This window comes from Ascidia mentula, chromosome 7 (genome assembly GCF_947561715.1).
Source record: "Ascidia mentula chromosome 7, kaAscMent1.1, whole genome shotgun sequence".
Classification (NCBI taxonomy): Eukaryota; Metazoa; Chordata; class Ascidiacea; order Phlebobranchia; family Ascidiidae; genus Ascidia; species Ascidia mentula.
The window spans coordinates 10,303,967-10,321,201 of NC_138572.1; the positions used below are offsets into that span (position 1 = coordinate 10,303,967).

Below are 17,235 nucleotides of genomic sequence, written 5' to 3' on the forward strand. Positions count from 1 at the left end.
TTAAGAATGGTTGACCCTGCTTTCAACATACTTCAACATACGTTTTATTTATTTATTTACAATTTATTATGGTATCCGCAATTCTCTTCAACACAATATGATAAAAATCTTTTTGCTTAAAAAATGAACTTCGTTTTTAGGAACTATCGACAAACAACACTTTTATGCAAAGTAGTCCTGTATCTGTTTGCATGTTTTCCCCTTGGTTTCGGGCAAGCAAGTAAGTTGAAATATGAGGAAGAAAATCGTACATCCAAGCCAAGGGGTGACTGAATATGGCCCGAAACTTTCCTAAAACATTATGGTGTTTTAAGTAAATAATACAAAACAGATACAAACAGGTGCAGCAAATCTTAAAAAACCAAAGAGAAAGTAACCATTAATGGGGTAGAAATGAATGTTGGGTCTTCGCAATGCAATTATATGCAAATAAAAAAAAACGGACGTTAGAAACTGGTTGATTATTTTAGACTTTATACGTACCTGAAGATAGGGTGGCAAGAAGCCAACCAACCATGCAAAAAACCACAAGGCCATCGAACCGTATCCAAAAGCAGTGGGGCGTATCGGTTCTGTGGTTATTTCGGAAAGAACTACAAGTAGCGCAGGCGTTAAAAAGGAACCAAATCTACAACATAAAAACAAAAAAAAGGTTCAGCTTGCGAGAATATTCCAATTTAAACTTTTTCAGGAAATGTGATTGAAAAACAAAAAAATTGGATCAATTTAAAAACTAAAGGCCCTTGGCAGGCTGTCGATCGCACACCGTATCAATATAATGATATGTTAAATTCCGCAAAGCGATTTGTGGACAGTTGTCAAATAATTTGAATGAGTTGGACAAACTGATGATCCCTGTTAAATTTTTCTCAAAAAAATCCACCATCTGAGCTGTCCACAGATCGCTTTATGGAATTTAACATATAATTGTTGCAGGAAATTGCTATAAATGTTAGGCATAAAATTTTTTGTACATTAATTTACTCACGAACAAATAATCAAAGCAGTTGCTACAATAGCAATGATGGGCATAACAGTAGGAGCAAAACGGAAAGTGATTTGGGAGACGGTGAACAAGATAAGAGAAAACAATACGGATACCGTTGATGCAATCAAAACTTTTACACCTCCAAACCTTCCGATGATCTTGAACTGAAACGTCATCAATATACAGTTGGATAAAAATGCATAGATTTATATAAAATGTATGTAAAATATATTTGTACAATATAGTCTTCAAGGAACTGACCTTCAAGAACAAATTAAGCGGTATTTAATATAACGACGTTTTGACTGCTATTATTACCCTGATGTCTTGCTCATAAGCAAGAAAAACGTCGGTGTAATTTACGTTAATTTATGCCAGAAAGCCAGTTGCTCAAAAACAACATTATATTAACATTAAAAAATATATTTTTATCACAAAATACTGGCTTTATTTCAATTTAATTAGGCAACTGTTTAGCATTCACGGTGCTATCGTTTTTTTTTATCGCATGTACACTGCCAACCAGTAACAAAATGTTTGCAGTGATCTTTTTTTTTGAGTCGGTTTTCCACAGATTATAGTTTTTTCCGTCTAGACCAAAGTTGCTCCAAGAGTTTTCAATATTAGTGTTTTTACTCACACAGCGGGTCCATAATAATTGACGATATCGATAAAACTCTTGATAATCATTTCATAAACATTTGCGTACATTCCTTACCGCTGGCAAACCAAGAAGGCATTGGATTCCAAAAACTCCTATAGTTGCAAAGGTAACAGAGTCGGCATTCACGCCAGCTTGAAGAAACACAAAGTCGGTGTAATACAAAAAGTGGCCTGCACCCGATAAGATGGATCCGGCAAAAAGTGCAACAACCGCGAAAAAAATCCGTCTGCAAGGAACAAAAACGACTGTTTTGGGTCCCAACCAGCATAATTATAAAATTTGTTTTGAAGGAGATGTCCTATCTTTGCGTGGATATTGTTGAAAAGGTTTTATATTTCAGTCAAAAATGTAAGTAATTTTTTAAATTAAGATTTAACTCGAGGTGGAACTAACAAATAAAATTTTAGGAATACGCAGAATTGTTTAATGCTTTTCGCATGAAAAGAAAGGATCGCCCCGCTGCGCAGGTCCTTGTTTACTGTTCACAGTTATCGTATCGGGATCAGGTTCGCAGGCATATGTATATTCTACATTACCTGTGATGACTTGTGGAAAGAGTTTCTTTTAAAGTTAGAACATTGGTTGATTGATTAATTTCCTTTTCCATTGACGCAATTTCGGCTTGGATGTCGTTCTGTCAATTTCCGTAAACCATGAATGAATATACGAACAATATAATGAAGAGTTTTATAACCCATGTAAATGGTTCACCCCAGGGTAAATGCTTTTTTTGTAATAAAATGTAAGGTTTATGGAATTTTTAATATTCAGCTTTTTCGGTATTATTTGTCCTTATTTTTATCTTCGACAATCATATTGGTCAATTATTTACAAAAAAGTTCTCATGCCGAGTTTGAATTAACATACAAAAAAAAACTTAGTTTACAAACAAACATCACGTGGAACCTCATTTCCTGTGCGAAGTTTTCTAAGAACTTGAAAAGCCTCGTCAACCTTCCCCGTCCTTATGAGGTAATATGGAGAGAGGGGAAAGCGAAAGGCTGCCGCGAGGTATAGGATGGAAGGAAGTGCAGCAAAGGACACTCCCACAGACCATAGCTCAGTCGTACCTAGACCCTAAGACAAACTGTTAGTTGAAACCTACATCAATAAAGCAAATGCCTATAATACGCAAAAATATTTCATGCCGTCGCATAACACAACTGAGCAAGTCCTTACTTGGCTATCAGGTCACAGCTATCGTATCGAAATAATTAATAAGTTTAACAAGGGAACATTGCAAAATTCATAAAACTGTTACTTGTAATACAAAACTGGCATAACTCAAGTTTGAGTTGGTGTTATCACGTAAAATATGTGAAGTGTGTTTCATTTACAAGTGGAATGACAACTGTGGCAACTTTACCAGTTTTCCAGTTTCTTTGCAAAACATTTCATTGTGAATGTCAACGTCAGACTTGTTACCTTTGGATGGGTGAGTGCTGGTCCGAAAACAGATGAAACCAGGAGAGACATGGCTGTAATGCTTTGCCAAATATGGAGTCTGCCCTTTGCACTCATCTCGGCATTGAACATTGCAATGAGTGCTTAAATAATAAAGATAAAGTAAGTATGAAAATGTTTGCTCAACTTTCACAATTGCAAATAACTTCGTTGTCAATTCAGTCAGGAACAAAACAACAGCTGATAAATTGTTTTTAATGCGAGTATTTAAACTACAAGTGATTTATTCTAATTCATAACTTTTACTTCGAAGAATTCAGAGTCTTACTGAAAAACACTCCCAGTGGAATTCCAACCAAGAGCCTTCCAACGATGATAGCTTCATACGAGCGAGTCAGACCCCCAATCAAACAAATTACAGCAATCCCGACTAAGTTGAAGCAGTGACAAAGTTGTATAATACGTTTTCTCGATAATACACTAAGTAAAAACTTGTTGCTGCATCCACCAATAAAACCACCGATCAAAACGAATGAAATTGTCAAAGTTAGGAGAGCAAACCAAAGGTCATTAGGCAAGGGAACTCCGTACCTGGCCTGTAGTAAAAATACCATAGAAATTGGTTGGTGTAAATAGCACTTGATGGGTGTAAATGAAATGTATTCTCAGAAAATTACTTTACTTGTATTGACTTTAAATTCCTGAGCAAACATAAGCATTGTTCGCGTATTACTTTCGTCCTTTAAACAAAAAACACCAAGCAATTAAATCTGTGGTTCTATGAATGCATTTAGCCATTTTTAATGATAATCAGAAGCTTTTGAAAAAGCGGCGTTAAATTCATAATTGACGGTTTGTAAGCTGATTATTGTAAGAAAATATAAAACTTTAAAACAAACGTTTAATCCCATGCAACTGCTAAGAAATTCAATATAGAAACGTGGTTACACACTGTGTAGGTCTGGTTATATAGATCCTGTAGAGTTGGAACAAGAGGACCTAGAGTTGTAAAGTGAAATCCAATGAGAAAATAACTTGAGAAACCGGTGATGAACAAAACCACTGAAGCGTATCGGGAGTTTTCCTGATAAAACAAGAGGTTTTGATGGTAAAGGTGACGATGATGATATTATTTCAAAAAAGGAGTGAATTATGTTTTAGTTTCCTTTCGGGAACAATGTTAGAGGAATTGAACCTGTATCCGAGAACATAAAAGGGATTTTATAATTTAATTTAATGTATTTTTTCTTAATTCAAAGTTAAAAAAAAATGTTCCCAGAATTTTTCCAATCACGAATTACGGTTCAAGCCTTTCCCAAATTTCGTGAACAAAGTGGTTTAGTGCGCTTTTGTATCACAGCTCAAAAGCCGCAGTGACGCAGCAGTTATTCATCACGTAGTGTAATGACGCACGGCGCAAACAAAATGTTTCGACCTTTTCAAAAACACGTTTGTTCACTCCGATGCACCCAATTATATGAAAATAAAATTCGATATGCTTCTCAGAAAATTGTGAATGCTATAGAAGAAGGCTAGAAATCTTTTTTGAAAGGTACACTAATGCGCTACGACGACCCATTTGAAATCCTCTGGTTTAAGTAATGTGGGCCTACTAGTAAAAAACCGAATGTCAGAAAATAACATTCCACCGTTGATTAATGAAGCACACATACAAAACCTACTTATGCTGCTCGCTGTAAGTATATTATGTACTAATAGCATTGAATGAATGTAACAAAATCAAACATAGTGTTAAACGAGTTAGGTATTAGGTTGTTTTTTAAATTGTTACACCTATATTTAATATTGAAGGTTGTATGCAGCGCAAATAGTTCAATATTTCATATCGCATCTTATGAATAATTCGTCTCAAAAATTTGCTTGAAAATTGTATATTTATAACTCATATGATTCATCACGCCTCGGGCTAGTCACGTTGTAATAATTTCAGCTGGGTGTTGGCATGGTCTTATCCGATTTTACCAACTTGAAACGCTTGCAACTGTCAGTAAATGGTTAAGCCTTTGTGTATTTATTCTTGTGTGGTCCTTTAAAATGCGCAAAAATATAGCAAAGTCTGATTACAAATTTCGTCGCAAATCCGACACTAAGTTATAAATAAAACAGGGCAAATTCGGCAACAAACAACGTCATATATCGCAAGTTATATGTGTTTTTTTTTTAATAAACTCAACCGCGGAAAAAAATGCGGCAACAATCCTTAAATCTTCAAAAATTAGTTGAAATGTTTGTGAAGACCTCGCTTGACCGGCGCAGAACTTTTACAGCTGTGTGCATTTTCTCCCAGGTATGTTTTCGTCTCGGAGCCACAGGAAACGTTTACGGCACTTACGCATATCTCGCCAAAGACTGTACGTTATCATGAACCCACCGATGTTAAATTCATATCATTTTAAACTACAACATGCTTTAATTATCCCTTTCAGAACAGTTATTGGTGCGCAAGAACGCTAAGTACAATCCCTTAAGGCCACTTGACACATATAAAAATCTTATGTCGTTATAACCGCCAAATTAAATGCTATTTGATGCAGTGGTGCATTTTGTTTACTTTCACATTATATCAAAATGAATCTATTTTACGCTGATGGAAACAACATTTACAAGAATTTTAATTTCAGTGAAAGAAAACGCACAAAATACCACATATATAATAAAAATACTGACTTACAGGTTCGCCCATCTTTATTTCCTTGCTGTTCTGTTATTATCGTCGCCTGCTTTAGTTCTAGCGCTGGGTAACCTTTACCTAAACTGCTGATATTCCAACACCAACTATCAGTGGCATTTTAATGTACGTGAAATATGTGGAGATAGAAGGTCTTTTTTTCCGGTCCTCGGTTCGTTGGAGGCTGTTTGCAGAATTGAGAGAACGGCAAAAGTAGGTTGTGGCAGTTGTCAGTAACCTAACACCATTTCATTCAAGTCAGGTTTATAACCCTTTATCAATGATCAAACCTACAACCAAAAATGTAAGTAAAAATAAAGGGACCACAATGGTACTTGGTAAATATTATTACGACATATTTGTGCTTTGTTCAATTAGCAAGATCGTTGTACCTTATGGTGCAAACTTTAATAATTTCTCGCCATCCATTCGGATTTATTATAATTATATAAGCGTATTAAATTATAAAAAAAAAACGCATAGTGTACAGCAAGGATGCGGGTGTTCCTATGAAGCCATAATCTTTAGCCCAAAATCTCAAAGTCAAAGATTCGTTTATCTTTTCCTAACGTCCAATTTATTACCATTTGACAAAATTTTCCTTGAAGAACACCCAATAGCGGTTTTCTTTATCATGACGATGTTTTAATGCAAACGTTTTCTCATTTTCTTGTTAGGTTGTAACTTTGGTTTGAACTGTGTACAAATCTCCAATTTGATAGTTGGTAAGATCATCACAGTTATTTTGGTATTCTCCCTAAATATATACTCCTGATCATAGGCCAGGCTGATCCTGTAGTAAAAAGTTACTGCTTTTTTAGTGTTATTACGAAAGTCACAGTGATGCTATAGGCCTGCATCTGCAGCTTTAAACCGCATAACTTCGGTTTAAAACAGCTCACCTTTACTGAACACACCACTGACATTGTAACAACAGCATTGTCAGAATTGTGAAGCAACAAGTGTTGTATTCTGGTTTTAAAGACCCGGCCTCGAATCGGAGTTAAACCGGAACCTTTAGACCGAGTTGAGCCGTTAGTTTTTGTGAACCAAAGCTGAAAGCAGTTACCCGACCCGTATCTATATTTAGGCTGCAAATTGAACCGAAACCTGCATCGGGTGCCTCTGCCTCAAATATCTCGTTTGTGTTTGAACAGAGTTAATTCCACAAAGTCGAAGATTGTCAGACCTGTTTAATGCACTTAATAAACTTCACGTGATTTTGAATGTTTGTTATTGCATTTGGGTGATAAAAGCGCAATGAAGGACAGAGTTCAGTTAAATAAGTTGTGCTGACAAATAATGATGTCCCAAACTCGGCGATGATAGTTTTAATGGTCGTTTTCTTGGCAAAGCTAAATTTATGGGGAAAATATTGTAACGGTAATGAAACTAAATGCTAATAGCAACACCTAAAAATGGAACATTAAGGAGGATATACGAAATTACGAAGTTTGCTGACTCAATAAGTTGGTTGCGTTTATGCTCAAAATAAAACAGTAATAGCTCTGGTTGATACACTGGTTTGAACTGGAATTGATAATTTTGATTCCGAACCAAACCTAAAACGGATTTTTTTTGAAAACCGAACTTGAATTGGAACTACGACATACTGGATTTACAGTTGTAGATGCCATAGTTTGTCACATTAAGTTTGCCTTCTGTGTTGAGTTGGTGGTACACAATGTATTTGTTCAGTATGTATTGGCACGTGCGTTTGTTAAATGCGTCAGCAATTGTGTTGTTTCGGGCTTTTTCGCACGAATCACGTTTCGCTGCTCACACGCCGCAAATAGACGTAACTTCATTCATGCATGCAAACACTGAAACAACAAGATTGGCGAACTCAACGTTGCAAACCATCCACAGGGTTTGAAATACAAACACTGAAAACCCACAGAGCGACAGAGCAAAGCATGGAGTTAGAAAGTTTATTAAGCAGCAACAAACTTAACACTGGCCAACATATTTGGTGTTTTTAAATATACAAAATGCTTTATTTGAAGTATTCTTGTATCTCATCTGTTGTCTTCCCTTTGGTTTCAGGCAGACAAGTGATTTGAAATATTAGAAAAAACACGGTGCAACCTATCCATATTGACACTGCGTACGGTCCAAGTGCCTCCTGAAATGTTTTTATGATTTGATGAAAATCTTTTCGGTTGTTTCGTTGTACAATAAAACAGCAACTTGTCGTCGCATAGGCAAAACAGTACACACTTTAGAATGAAAATTTATCACAAATTGCAATTGGTTGAAATTTGCTTAATGCTTGTGATTGGAAAGAAGCTTTAAGCGTATACCTGGAGATAGGGTGGCAAAAACGCAACGATCCAAGATATAATCCACAATAACATCGAGCCTAAGCTGAACGCAGTGGGGCGTATCGGTTCCGTTGTAATATCAGAGAGAACGACAAGTATTGCTGTGTTCATAAAAGCACCAAAACTGCAAATAAATCCTTATGGTTTATTTAGCTGTTAAATCAAAACAACGAGTCAAAAACACCGTTGCGGATTAAAATATATTATGAAAAGCATTGTGACTGTTAAAAAATATCTGAAAAGGATATCATAAAACACTTAGGATATCATAAACACCAGCTTATTGTACAATGCATTATCTTCTACTTCTACTCACGCTGATATTATCAAAGCTGTAGATATTATAGCAACAATGGGCATTGCCGATGGAGCCAGATGATTAGTTATTTGACTGATTGTGAACAAAACTGCTGAAAACATGATAACCACAGTCGAACCGATGAGAACATTCCGACCTCCGTACATGTTGATAACTTTAAACTGAAATGTATACATTGTGGCATTAACACAAGACAACACAGTAATTTCAGATGTTTCATAAACTCTCGTAGAAATTTCTTGTTTTAAATTGCAGAACGAAAATAAGAATTGTTTCTTTCCACATACGAAAAAGTTTGAATCCTCCATTTGGCCCAAAACTTTAAATGATAAACTTTGCTTGCCTTAAGTCCCGACCACAGACCATGGTAAAAATAAACAAAAATTCAAGTGTGAACAAAACAGAAGCGCAATTTAGGAACCTGGCACCAATCTTCTGTGCCTTATTCTTTCTCAAACAACAGATGCATCACCAAATTTTGCAGTAAAACTGTCTTGATGTTCCATTTTATAATATTTACCGCAGGCCTCTTAAAGTGCATATGACACGGCCATGACAACTTTGCGTAAAACTAAAGGTACATCTACAACAAACATATATCCAAAGTTTCACGGTTCTACGTCAACTAAAAAATGTAGAAAACTGCACGAAAAGTAACGGCGACCAAAAATCGTAAACCTTTTGCGCTAAGGAGAAAAGGACATCACATATGGCGCTTGCGTCGAAAAAAATGCATTGTTTAGATAGGAGAAGGCGCCTTTTTCGCAGATATCGAATAGTTTCAAACATAGGAGAATCCACAGATTACGTTACCGTAAAGGTCAGGACAGGGTTTTGCATCACACAAAAATTTGTTATTGTGACGTCACGAATCAAAGGCTTACTTGTCCCTAATTAGCGGAAGACCATAGGGTATAGCAGAAACGACATAACTGTGAGTGGACAAAACGACAATGCTAAACTAACGGTTTGTCTCTGTCGTGTTTTCAAAAGTTCATGTATCACGTTAGCGATCATAAATGCTGTAACAACAAGAACAGCCTGTCCCAGTAACTGACATTATAAGTCGAACAACTAAATAAGACATAATAGGTCGAACAGCGGTCATCTGTCTTCAGCTTAAATTAACATCAAAATCCGTTTATTGCACTTGTTCACTTTTTGTCCCCTGTTTAATGCAATATTATGCTTAAACCAGTTGTACAATGTTTTCCATTCCTACGCATAAGGCTTGCTGTCAGCACTCGCGCATGACCAAAGCGCCTTCTATGACGTCACGCAACAATATCTCGCTTTCGCACGATTTCGTTCGCAGCGGCAAAAGTGCGACTTTGATCAGCTGTATCTCAGAAACCAGTCGTCGTATCAAGCTACTTTTTTTGCCAAAAATGTTCTAAAGTTATGAACATCTCTTAGTTTGATTATTAACATGTTTTATTTTTACGTGTCATATGCACTTTAAGGCCGCACACTTATCCAGTGGCCTAAATTCTTACTGTAAAGCATGATAAGGTTTGGCAAAAGCTTGAATGTGAAATAGTAATGCCTTGCGTGGATCATGTGATACACAGTATTTACTACTTACCGCCGGAAGACAGAGGATGGCTTCTAGAGCAAAAACTCCTAAACTTGCAAAAGTTACCGTGTCGGGGTCAACACCAGCTTGCAGAAATACGAAATCGGTGTAGAAGAAGAAATGATTGGCACCACTTAACATAAAGCCGGCAAATATTGCGGCAACACAGAAGAAGATTCTCCTGAAATATTTGAAATATACCATTTAAAAGCTTGAACCGATGCTATAACATATCATCATATAATTTCTATGCAAAAAAATCATTTTTTAGTTGATCAGTTTACCAAACAGTTATCTTTACTCGTGGTTTGATTTACCAGATTAGAACGCACAAAATTATGAAATACATTCTGAAATCATATTCAATTTGAAACTTAAATCGAATCCACTAATTGTTGTAATCAAAACATAACTATACAGTAAGTTGAAGGAGAAGTTGGTCAAATACCTATCATGGCAATTTTTCCATTACCTGTATTGTTTTGTAGAAAGAATTTCTTTTAAGGAGAGAACACTTAGAGACTTGTTAATTTCTTCTTCTATTGATGCCATTTCCGCTTTAACATTATCCTGTATAATGTTCACAAGTTTATGTACAAAAAATGTTTAACTGTGCGTTTAATAAAAAATAAATAAATTGGTTACCATGGTTCCTATCCGTAGTTTCCGAAGAAGCTCCAGTGCCTCTTCTACTTTTCCTGCCCTTATAAGGTAATATGGTGTTTCAGGAAACCAAAAACTTGCAATGAGATACACGATGGAAGGCAATGAAACGAAACTAATCGCAACAGGCCACAACTGTGGAGTTCCTAGACCCTAGAAAAACGGCAAAGGTTTTAACACGGAGCTCTGAGTTCATATGGAATGTTTGCTACACACCTTTGGATGGGCAAGTGCCGGTCCGATGAACGTTCCTATTACAATGGAAATGGCGGTTGCACTTTGCCACACTGGGTGTTTACTTCTAACGCTAACTTCCGCATTAAACATCGGAAGGAGTGCTGTGGATAAATAAAAAAATCTTGTCACGTAGTTTTTCACTTGAGACATTATCTGTATTTATATTTTTTTAAATAAACGTGGGAATTTGTTTTCTTCCAAAAGAGCATGAAATTTATAGACATTTTCATATTCGCAAAATTTTCTGTAATACAACACACAAACCGGTATCTTACTGTAGAAAACCCCAAGCGGTATCCCAACCAAAAATCTACCAACGATGACAGCTTCGTAGGAGCCGGTGAGACCTCCAACCAAACAAATTATGACAACACCGACCAAATTGAGTAAATGGCAAAGCTGTATAAGACGTTTTCTTGAGAAGATATGAAGTAGAAACTTGTTGCAACAAGCCGCAGTAAATCCACCAACCAGTATAATGGAAATTGTGAAAGTGAGCAAAATATACCACACGTCTTGTGGCAATGGATCGCCATAGCGTTTCTACGCATAACAAAAATCTTTTTAGTCATTTTGTACAATATTTTCAAACGACCACACATTTGAACAACGTATTTTCGGCAAAAACAGTTCTATTTGCACGGTTTGGGTCATTAGCACGATTTCCCCACCACTCAATGTGACCCTTGACACAGAAAAGTTCTGTTGAAGTTGAGGTTAACCTGCCTGCTCTAGGAATGTAAAAACGACGTTGACTCAGTCAAGCGCGACATCTTTGCAAACACAAAACAATTCAGTTTGATTTTGGCGAGGTTGGCAAACTCACTATTTGATTTATCACCATTGTCTTTATTTGAAACAAGAACAGCAGCAACCCTAACTGTATGACACAACAATGCAACAATTGTCATTGAAGCGAATTAAGCCATTGTGCAGATGGCTGGTGTGTGCTAATAACAGATGGATTCATGTACGCTAGAATTAACTTTAACCTAGCATGGTTACATGTGTTAATAGAAGTATGTAAGTTTAAAGCTTCTTGCGTTTTTTGCTTACCATGTATGTATTATTGTAAACCACTTGTATTGCTGGGACAAGTGGGCCAAGACCGGTGAAATGAAATCCAATATTGAAAAAACTCAAGCAACTCGTGATGAACAGAAACACCGTTGCGAAACGAGAATTGTCCTTGAAAGAAAAATGTGGTTTGCGTTTGACATGATGACCAATAGTTCATAAAGTGTACCGTGATTCGTTAAATGTAAAATTCATAAACTTGATAGATTTGGCCTTGTATTGCAGATTTTAACACTTTTTTGCTTCTATTTAATCCAGCAACGCTTTTAGATATTCATAAACCTCGATGAATCATTTAAAAATTCTTTACACAATCGCATGTTATGGCCGATGCGAATCCACTAATTTTCGGTTTCCTGTGATTTGTTGCGCAATTTCAAAACTTGGTGGTCGAGCTTCGCATTCTAAATTTACGATGCATGATGACAGATGGTCGGCGTTTTGCATTCCGCAGGCGCGGGAGAGTTTAGCTGGATTTGTTTTGCTTGCACGCCCCGTTAAGCTTTCAATCTTTGGAAACTATCAATCGTACTCTGGTAGAGACCTTAAATTTAAGGCCAAAACATGTTGTACTGATTTCTTAGGCGTTCTTTTAGAAATGTTGCTTTATTTCTGGTGTCCGTGCCAAACATATCTTGTTTATTTAATAACCGAAGTACCAGTTTTAAATAACATGATGATATTCCCTACTGACACACAATATTCATATATAATTATGAGTGAACTTATAGGCAAACGATATACTTACAAGTTACGTATAGTCTAAGCAGGACTAAAACTAAGCTGGTTTGAAAGGGCATTGATCGCCTGGAGTCAGTCGGCACTTTATTGTTTAGAATCTTTATTCAGTCAACACTACAAGATAATTTAAAATATAGTTTTTGGCAAATAACACTTACCAGTTCCTCCATTGTTGAATGCAAATGTCGACTCCCAAATTCACCTTCGCATTCAAAGTCGCTTTGTCTCCAAACAACCCAGCAAATGTGCTAACTCATTTCCCAAGACAAATGTTTTTGCCCAAACCTTTTTTTTGTCCAAACTGCCCTACCGAGTGAATTTAAAGCCAGGAGGATTTAAGCAGCGCTAAAAATTTTAACCTATAACTTGTTGCAAAATTACTTTATACCCAACAAACTAACTCAAATATAGTGTTAGCTTTGATAATCATACTTTATATCTAAAGGCCAGAAACAATAAAGTTAATAAAGTTAGTAATTTCTTTGATTTATTTGCAACAAGCTTAAATAACCCAATATATACGTCTTGATTAAACAGCTTAAAAAATTAGCACATCGGTCACATTTAAGGATGATTCTTATAAATAATGACGTAATGGCAACACTGTTGATTATAACGGTGATCAAAATACAATGGAAACCAGAAAGAGAGATATATCAATAAATTTTCCGCACAATTTCGTATAATGAATAAATGAAATTAAAGTTATCTTTTCTTTACGAAAAAGTCTTCGTTATATAAGATTATTACGTGACTTAACGTTGCGCCCAAAACCCATTGATGGTGCGAAACAAATTATGATATCTATGTGTTGCTAAAACAGCAACCGAACCACTCAAAGCAAGATGGAAGTGAAATCCTTGTTTGCATACGTGAATGTATTTTCCCAAGATGTGACAAGAAATAGAACACAGCATGTATCAAATATGGTGGTGGAAGGCACAGTTATATTTTTTGCATTTGAAAACGTTTCTTGACATTTTGGTCGTTTTGAGCTGTAATTTTACCAATTTAAGAAAATACCTTAATCTAACTTGCTCGTTAAAGATGTATTATATCAAGTTGTGACGGAATCCAACTATATGTTATTTGATCACGTGCGTTTGAAAACATACTATAATAACACTAATCATACACAGATTTGCCTTGTTGTCCAGCATACCTGATTTCTGGCCCAGTTGTTTTTTAAGAAGCAAAACGAGACCAGAGATAATGCCAAGCAATCACAAATCAATCACCATTTCCGGAAAATTCACGTAATTAAAAAATGTCCACACCGGGTATTTTTGTGTCACGTTTAATTAAATCCAGTCTGGAAAGTGTGCGAAACATTCTGCTTAAAGCTCGTATATCCTGCTAACTGTAATCTGTTATGACTGGTGTTGGTTGTGTGCTGTATCATTACCCCGAGGAAGCCTAGTTGGATAGCAGGCGAAAACGTTGGTAAATACAAGTTACTTTTTAATGTACCAGAAGAACAGACTATTGAAATACAATATGCCTGTCAGCAACAGCAACATTATATTTGTTATGACTGATAAGGTGACGTTTATTTTATAACATAGAAATATGACCAAAAAACGACAAAACTGACAGTATGTTAGGTATTTTGAAACCATTAAAAATTAGCTGAATACAGCAAAAGCGGGCAATTGTCACAACAAAGTACACATAACAAATTTAAAGCAATCCCGTATAACACGTGAATTCATACCAAGCTATAGTAGGACAATGATTCCAAACCTTGTAAATATTATGTTCATATTAGCATGTGAAGAAGAAAAACTGCAAGAACATTTGACAAATTTCTTGGATTTTATCAAAAATGGCAAGGACATTTTAGACACGCTGATGAGACATGTACAAAATTCTTCCTTAAATGGACGAATCCTCTGGGAATTATCCAATAAATATTACAAGAGGTTTATTACTCTTTCTTGGGCATTGTTCAGAGAAGCAAAATAAGCACACAGCTTTATACCCACCTGAAAAATAAAAAAAAGTTGGAGAAGTACTTAACTATGCACTGCGGCCTACCACGACCCACAAAGTTTCAATAGATTTGGCACACGAACTAATATTCTTACCAAAATTTTCACAGCTTTTATGTTTGTAATTTCCCCATCGATTCTTTTGGCAGAAGTATGGACAGAAAAACCTTCGGAACAACGCTGTAAAAGTTATTCAGTTGTTTATGGCTCTGTAATCGTTTTTACGTCACAGTAAAGCTGACAATTGGCACCCCTTTACCCAATATATTAACGAATCTACCATTCGTTTGATTGATAGCCGCTATAAAAACATTTGAGCCATGGGCAAAAAACGTGTATAACTGGCTCAACCAGTGCATAACAGTTATGACGTCACAATTGAAATAAACGTATCCTAATCGCAACCTAGCTATAGAGTTTTGATTAGCCTTGGTTACGGTGCATTGGATTTTAAAAATTTCTTTCCAATGTATATTTGATAACAACTACTTACTCCAATTTGCATTGCTTTCATCGATTAGCGCCAACATTGCAAACAACACCATAATACCCATAAGTTTCATTCTGGATATCGTAAACAATAAGCAATTGAACTGAACTCAATCTTTCTTTGGTTTACTGCACGTTTAAAAAAAAGCAATGCTTTAAAATTGCTCAAACATGCAAAAAAGCTGTGAAAAAGGGCGTTAAATGTCAATGCCTCTTACTCCAATCACGAGCAGTTTAAGAGACTATTTTAAGCACATACATCGCACGCTGTATGCTGCACGTTTAGGTGCCATAAGTCTATCGTATCGGTGTTAGCCACCTTGTCAGATCGACAACTTCGAAAATTTCATAATATACACAATTACCTCCGTGCTGTTTGCACAACACGTTTATACACAACATGTTTATACAAAAAAGGACCCAAAATTGTAACTATGTTATGGCCGAGGGCTAAAACCACAGTCATTGTAATCACGCGTTTAACGAATGCCCAAATCGTCCAACAAAACAACATAGGGGGAGTTTCCGGTCAAGTCAAATCACGACCGAACAATTCAGTAGGAAAAACTTGCTGAGCTGGTGGCAGGTGAAAAAATGCTAGCCAGTGGAGGCAGCAACATTATAGTTGTGTAAAAAACCATGCCATTTAGGTGATAGGTATGTATTTGGCAAATATTTAATAAGGTTAAATTAAACACAGGTTTTTCTTCCTAAACATAATCAACTTAAACATAAAAAAAAACTATTTAGGGCACTTATAGGTAGGAAATCAAGCTCTAAGTAACTGACGTAACCGACCTAATCGGTAACTTGAAGTTGTGTAATCAACACCAAATAGCAACCTCACGATGCGCAATAATAATGTGTCAACAGTGGCCAACCACAGACTATTTAAGTGGAACAAATGCTGCCTGCAGTTCAGTGTGTTTTATTTGTGGCTGTGTTAGGGTCTAGGATGTTGGTTTTGCTTGAGTACTGTCCATGTTCTGAAGAAACTGCTGTCTTGTGTGCTGTATTACTTCAGTGGATTATCGACAATAAACAGATTTATGAACAACATTGGACTGGTTTAAAGCTTGGTGGATGTATGTGTTCAGCCGGGAGTTAGACTACTTTGAAGACACACAGGCTTGTGTAAAGGAGTTCTCCAACATTTAACCTTGGGATAGAAAAGGCAAGTTGCCTTCGAGGCCGAGTTGCTATCGAGACATTTTTCGGATTCTACAGATTTATACAAACTGTGTGGATTTATACAGATTATACGGATTATACCTGCAATTAGTCTGCTCTCATCCTTTTTCAAATAAAAGAATACCCTTATCAGGCCTAACAAGCGCCAAACGAAATTGCCCAACTAGGATTTACCACAGCGTGTACCTAACCACATCCAATTCGGAGAAGAAACACGAGAACTACAAAAAAGCACCATCAGGAAAAATAGGTTTTTAAAAAACATTTATTTTATCAAAACACTAAAATAAAAACATCACGTTGCCGCGCGTGGTAAAGTCCGAAACTTTGGCTTCCAACACCGACCAATATATTTTTACAAACGCACCTTTTCCACCTCAACGTTTAACTTCACCGCTGGAATTAATATTCCAAAACTATGGTCGCAACACAACTACCGCCCTTATGTTCTATATACCTTGACCGATACTTTCAAACATATAATTTAACGGACGACAGAGACAATTTTGCTCAACTTTTGTGTGGATTTTCGCAAGAACAATGTGCCAGATATGAGCACGTCATTGCACAGGCAACTATTTCGCTTACACCTTATACAACTCTAAAAAATTAACACATAACATAAACGGAACAGCGGTACTCACTAACGTAGGTTACAATAGAATACCCTTGACGGCACAGATGATAACTTATATAGGAGGGGGTCACGTGACACTACACGTTAGACAAGCACTAATGCAAAACACACTATACAGTAACCACAATGGGTTCAAAGCTATCGACTGCAAGAGTTAAAACAAATGTCGAATTACAGCTAACCCAGAGTGAAGTTAAACCTGTCTTAGAATTTCCTTATTTTGGTGGTTTTAAGACTACTTATAC

General features: G+C 36.3%; 2 protein-coding genes across 2 annotated transcripts; both read right to left on the reverse strand.

Annotated features, from left to right (window-relative positions):
• Window positions 1–53: 53 nt before the first annotated feature.
• Window positions 54–6,163, reverse strand: LOC145908402 (solute carrier family 2, facilitated glucose transporter member 5-like). The gene is made up of 10 exons (XM_082995677.1): window positions 5,749–6,163; window positions 4,009–4,140; window positions 3,385–3,652; window positions 3,078–3,199; window positions 2,559–2,729; window positions 2,189–2,286; window positions 1,707–1,878; window positions 989–1,152; window positions 484–628; window positions 54–291 (listed from the first exon to the last, which is right to left on the reverse strand). Exons 1-10 carry the CDS (start codon window positions 5,758–5,760, stop codon window positions 163–165), a joined length of 1,413 nt encoding a protein of 470 aa, XP_082851803.1. The 5' UTR covers window positions 5,761–6,163; the 3' UTR covers window positions 54–162.
• A 58-nt stretch (window positions 6,164–6,221) lies between these two features.
• LOC145908277 (solute carrier family 2, facilitated glucose transporter member 9-like) lies at window positions 6,222–12,974 on the reverse strand. The gene is made up of 10 exons (XM_082995522.1): window positions 12,841–12,974; window positions 11,921–12,052; window positions 11,140–11,407; window positions 10,844–10,965; window positions 10,610–10,780; window positions 10,437–10,534; window positions 9,974–10,145; window positions 8,386–8,549; window positions 8,049–8,193; window positions 6,222–7,870 (listed from the first exon to the last, which is right to left on the reverse strand). The coding sequence occupies exons 1-10, from the start codon at window positions 12,850–12,852 to the stop codon at window positions 7,742–7,744; spliced, it is 1,413 nt and encodes a 470-aa protein (XP_082851648.1). The 5' UTR covers window positions 12,853–12,974; the 3' UTR covers window positions 6,222–7,741.
• Between the last annotated feature and the right edge of the window lie 4,261 nt (window positions 12,975–17,235).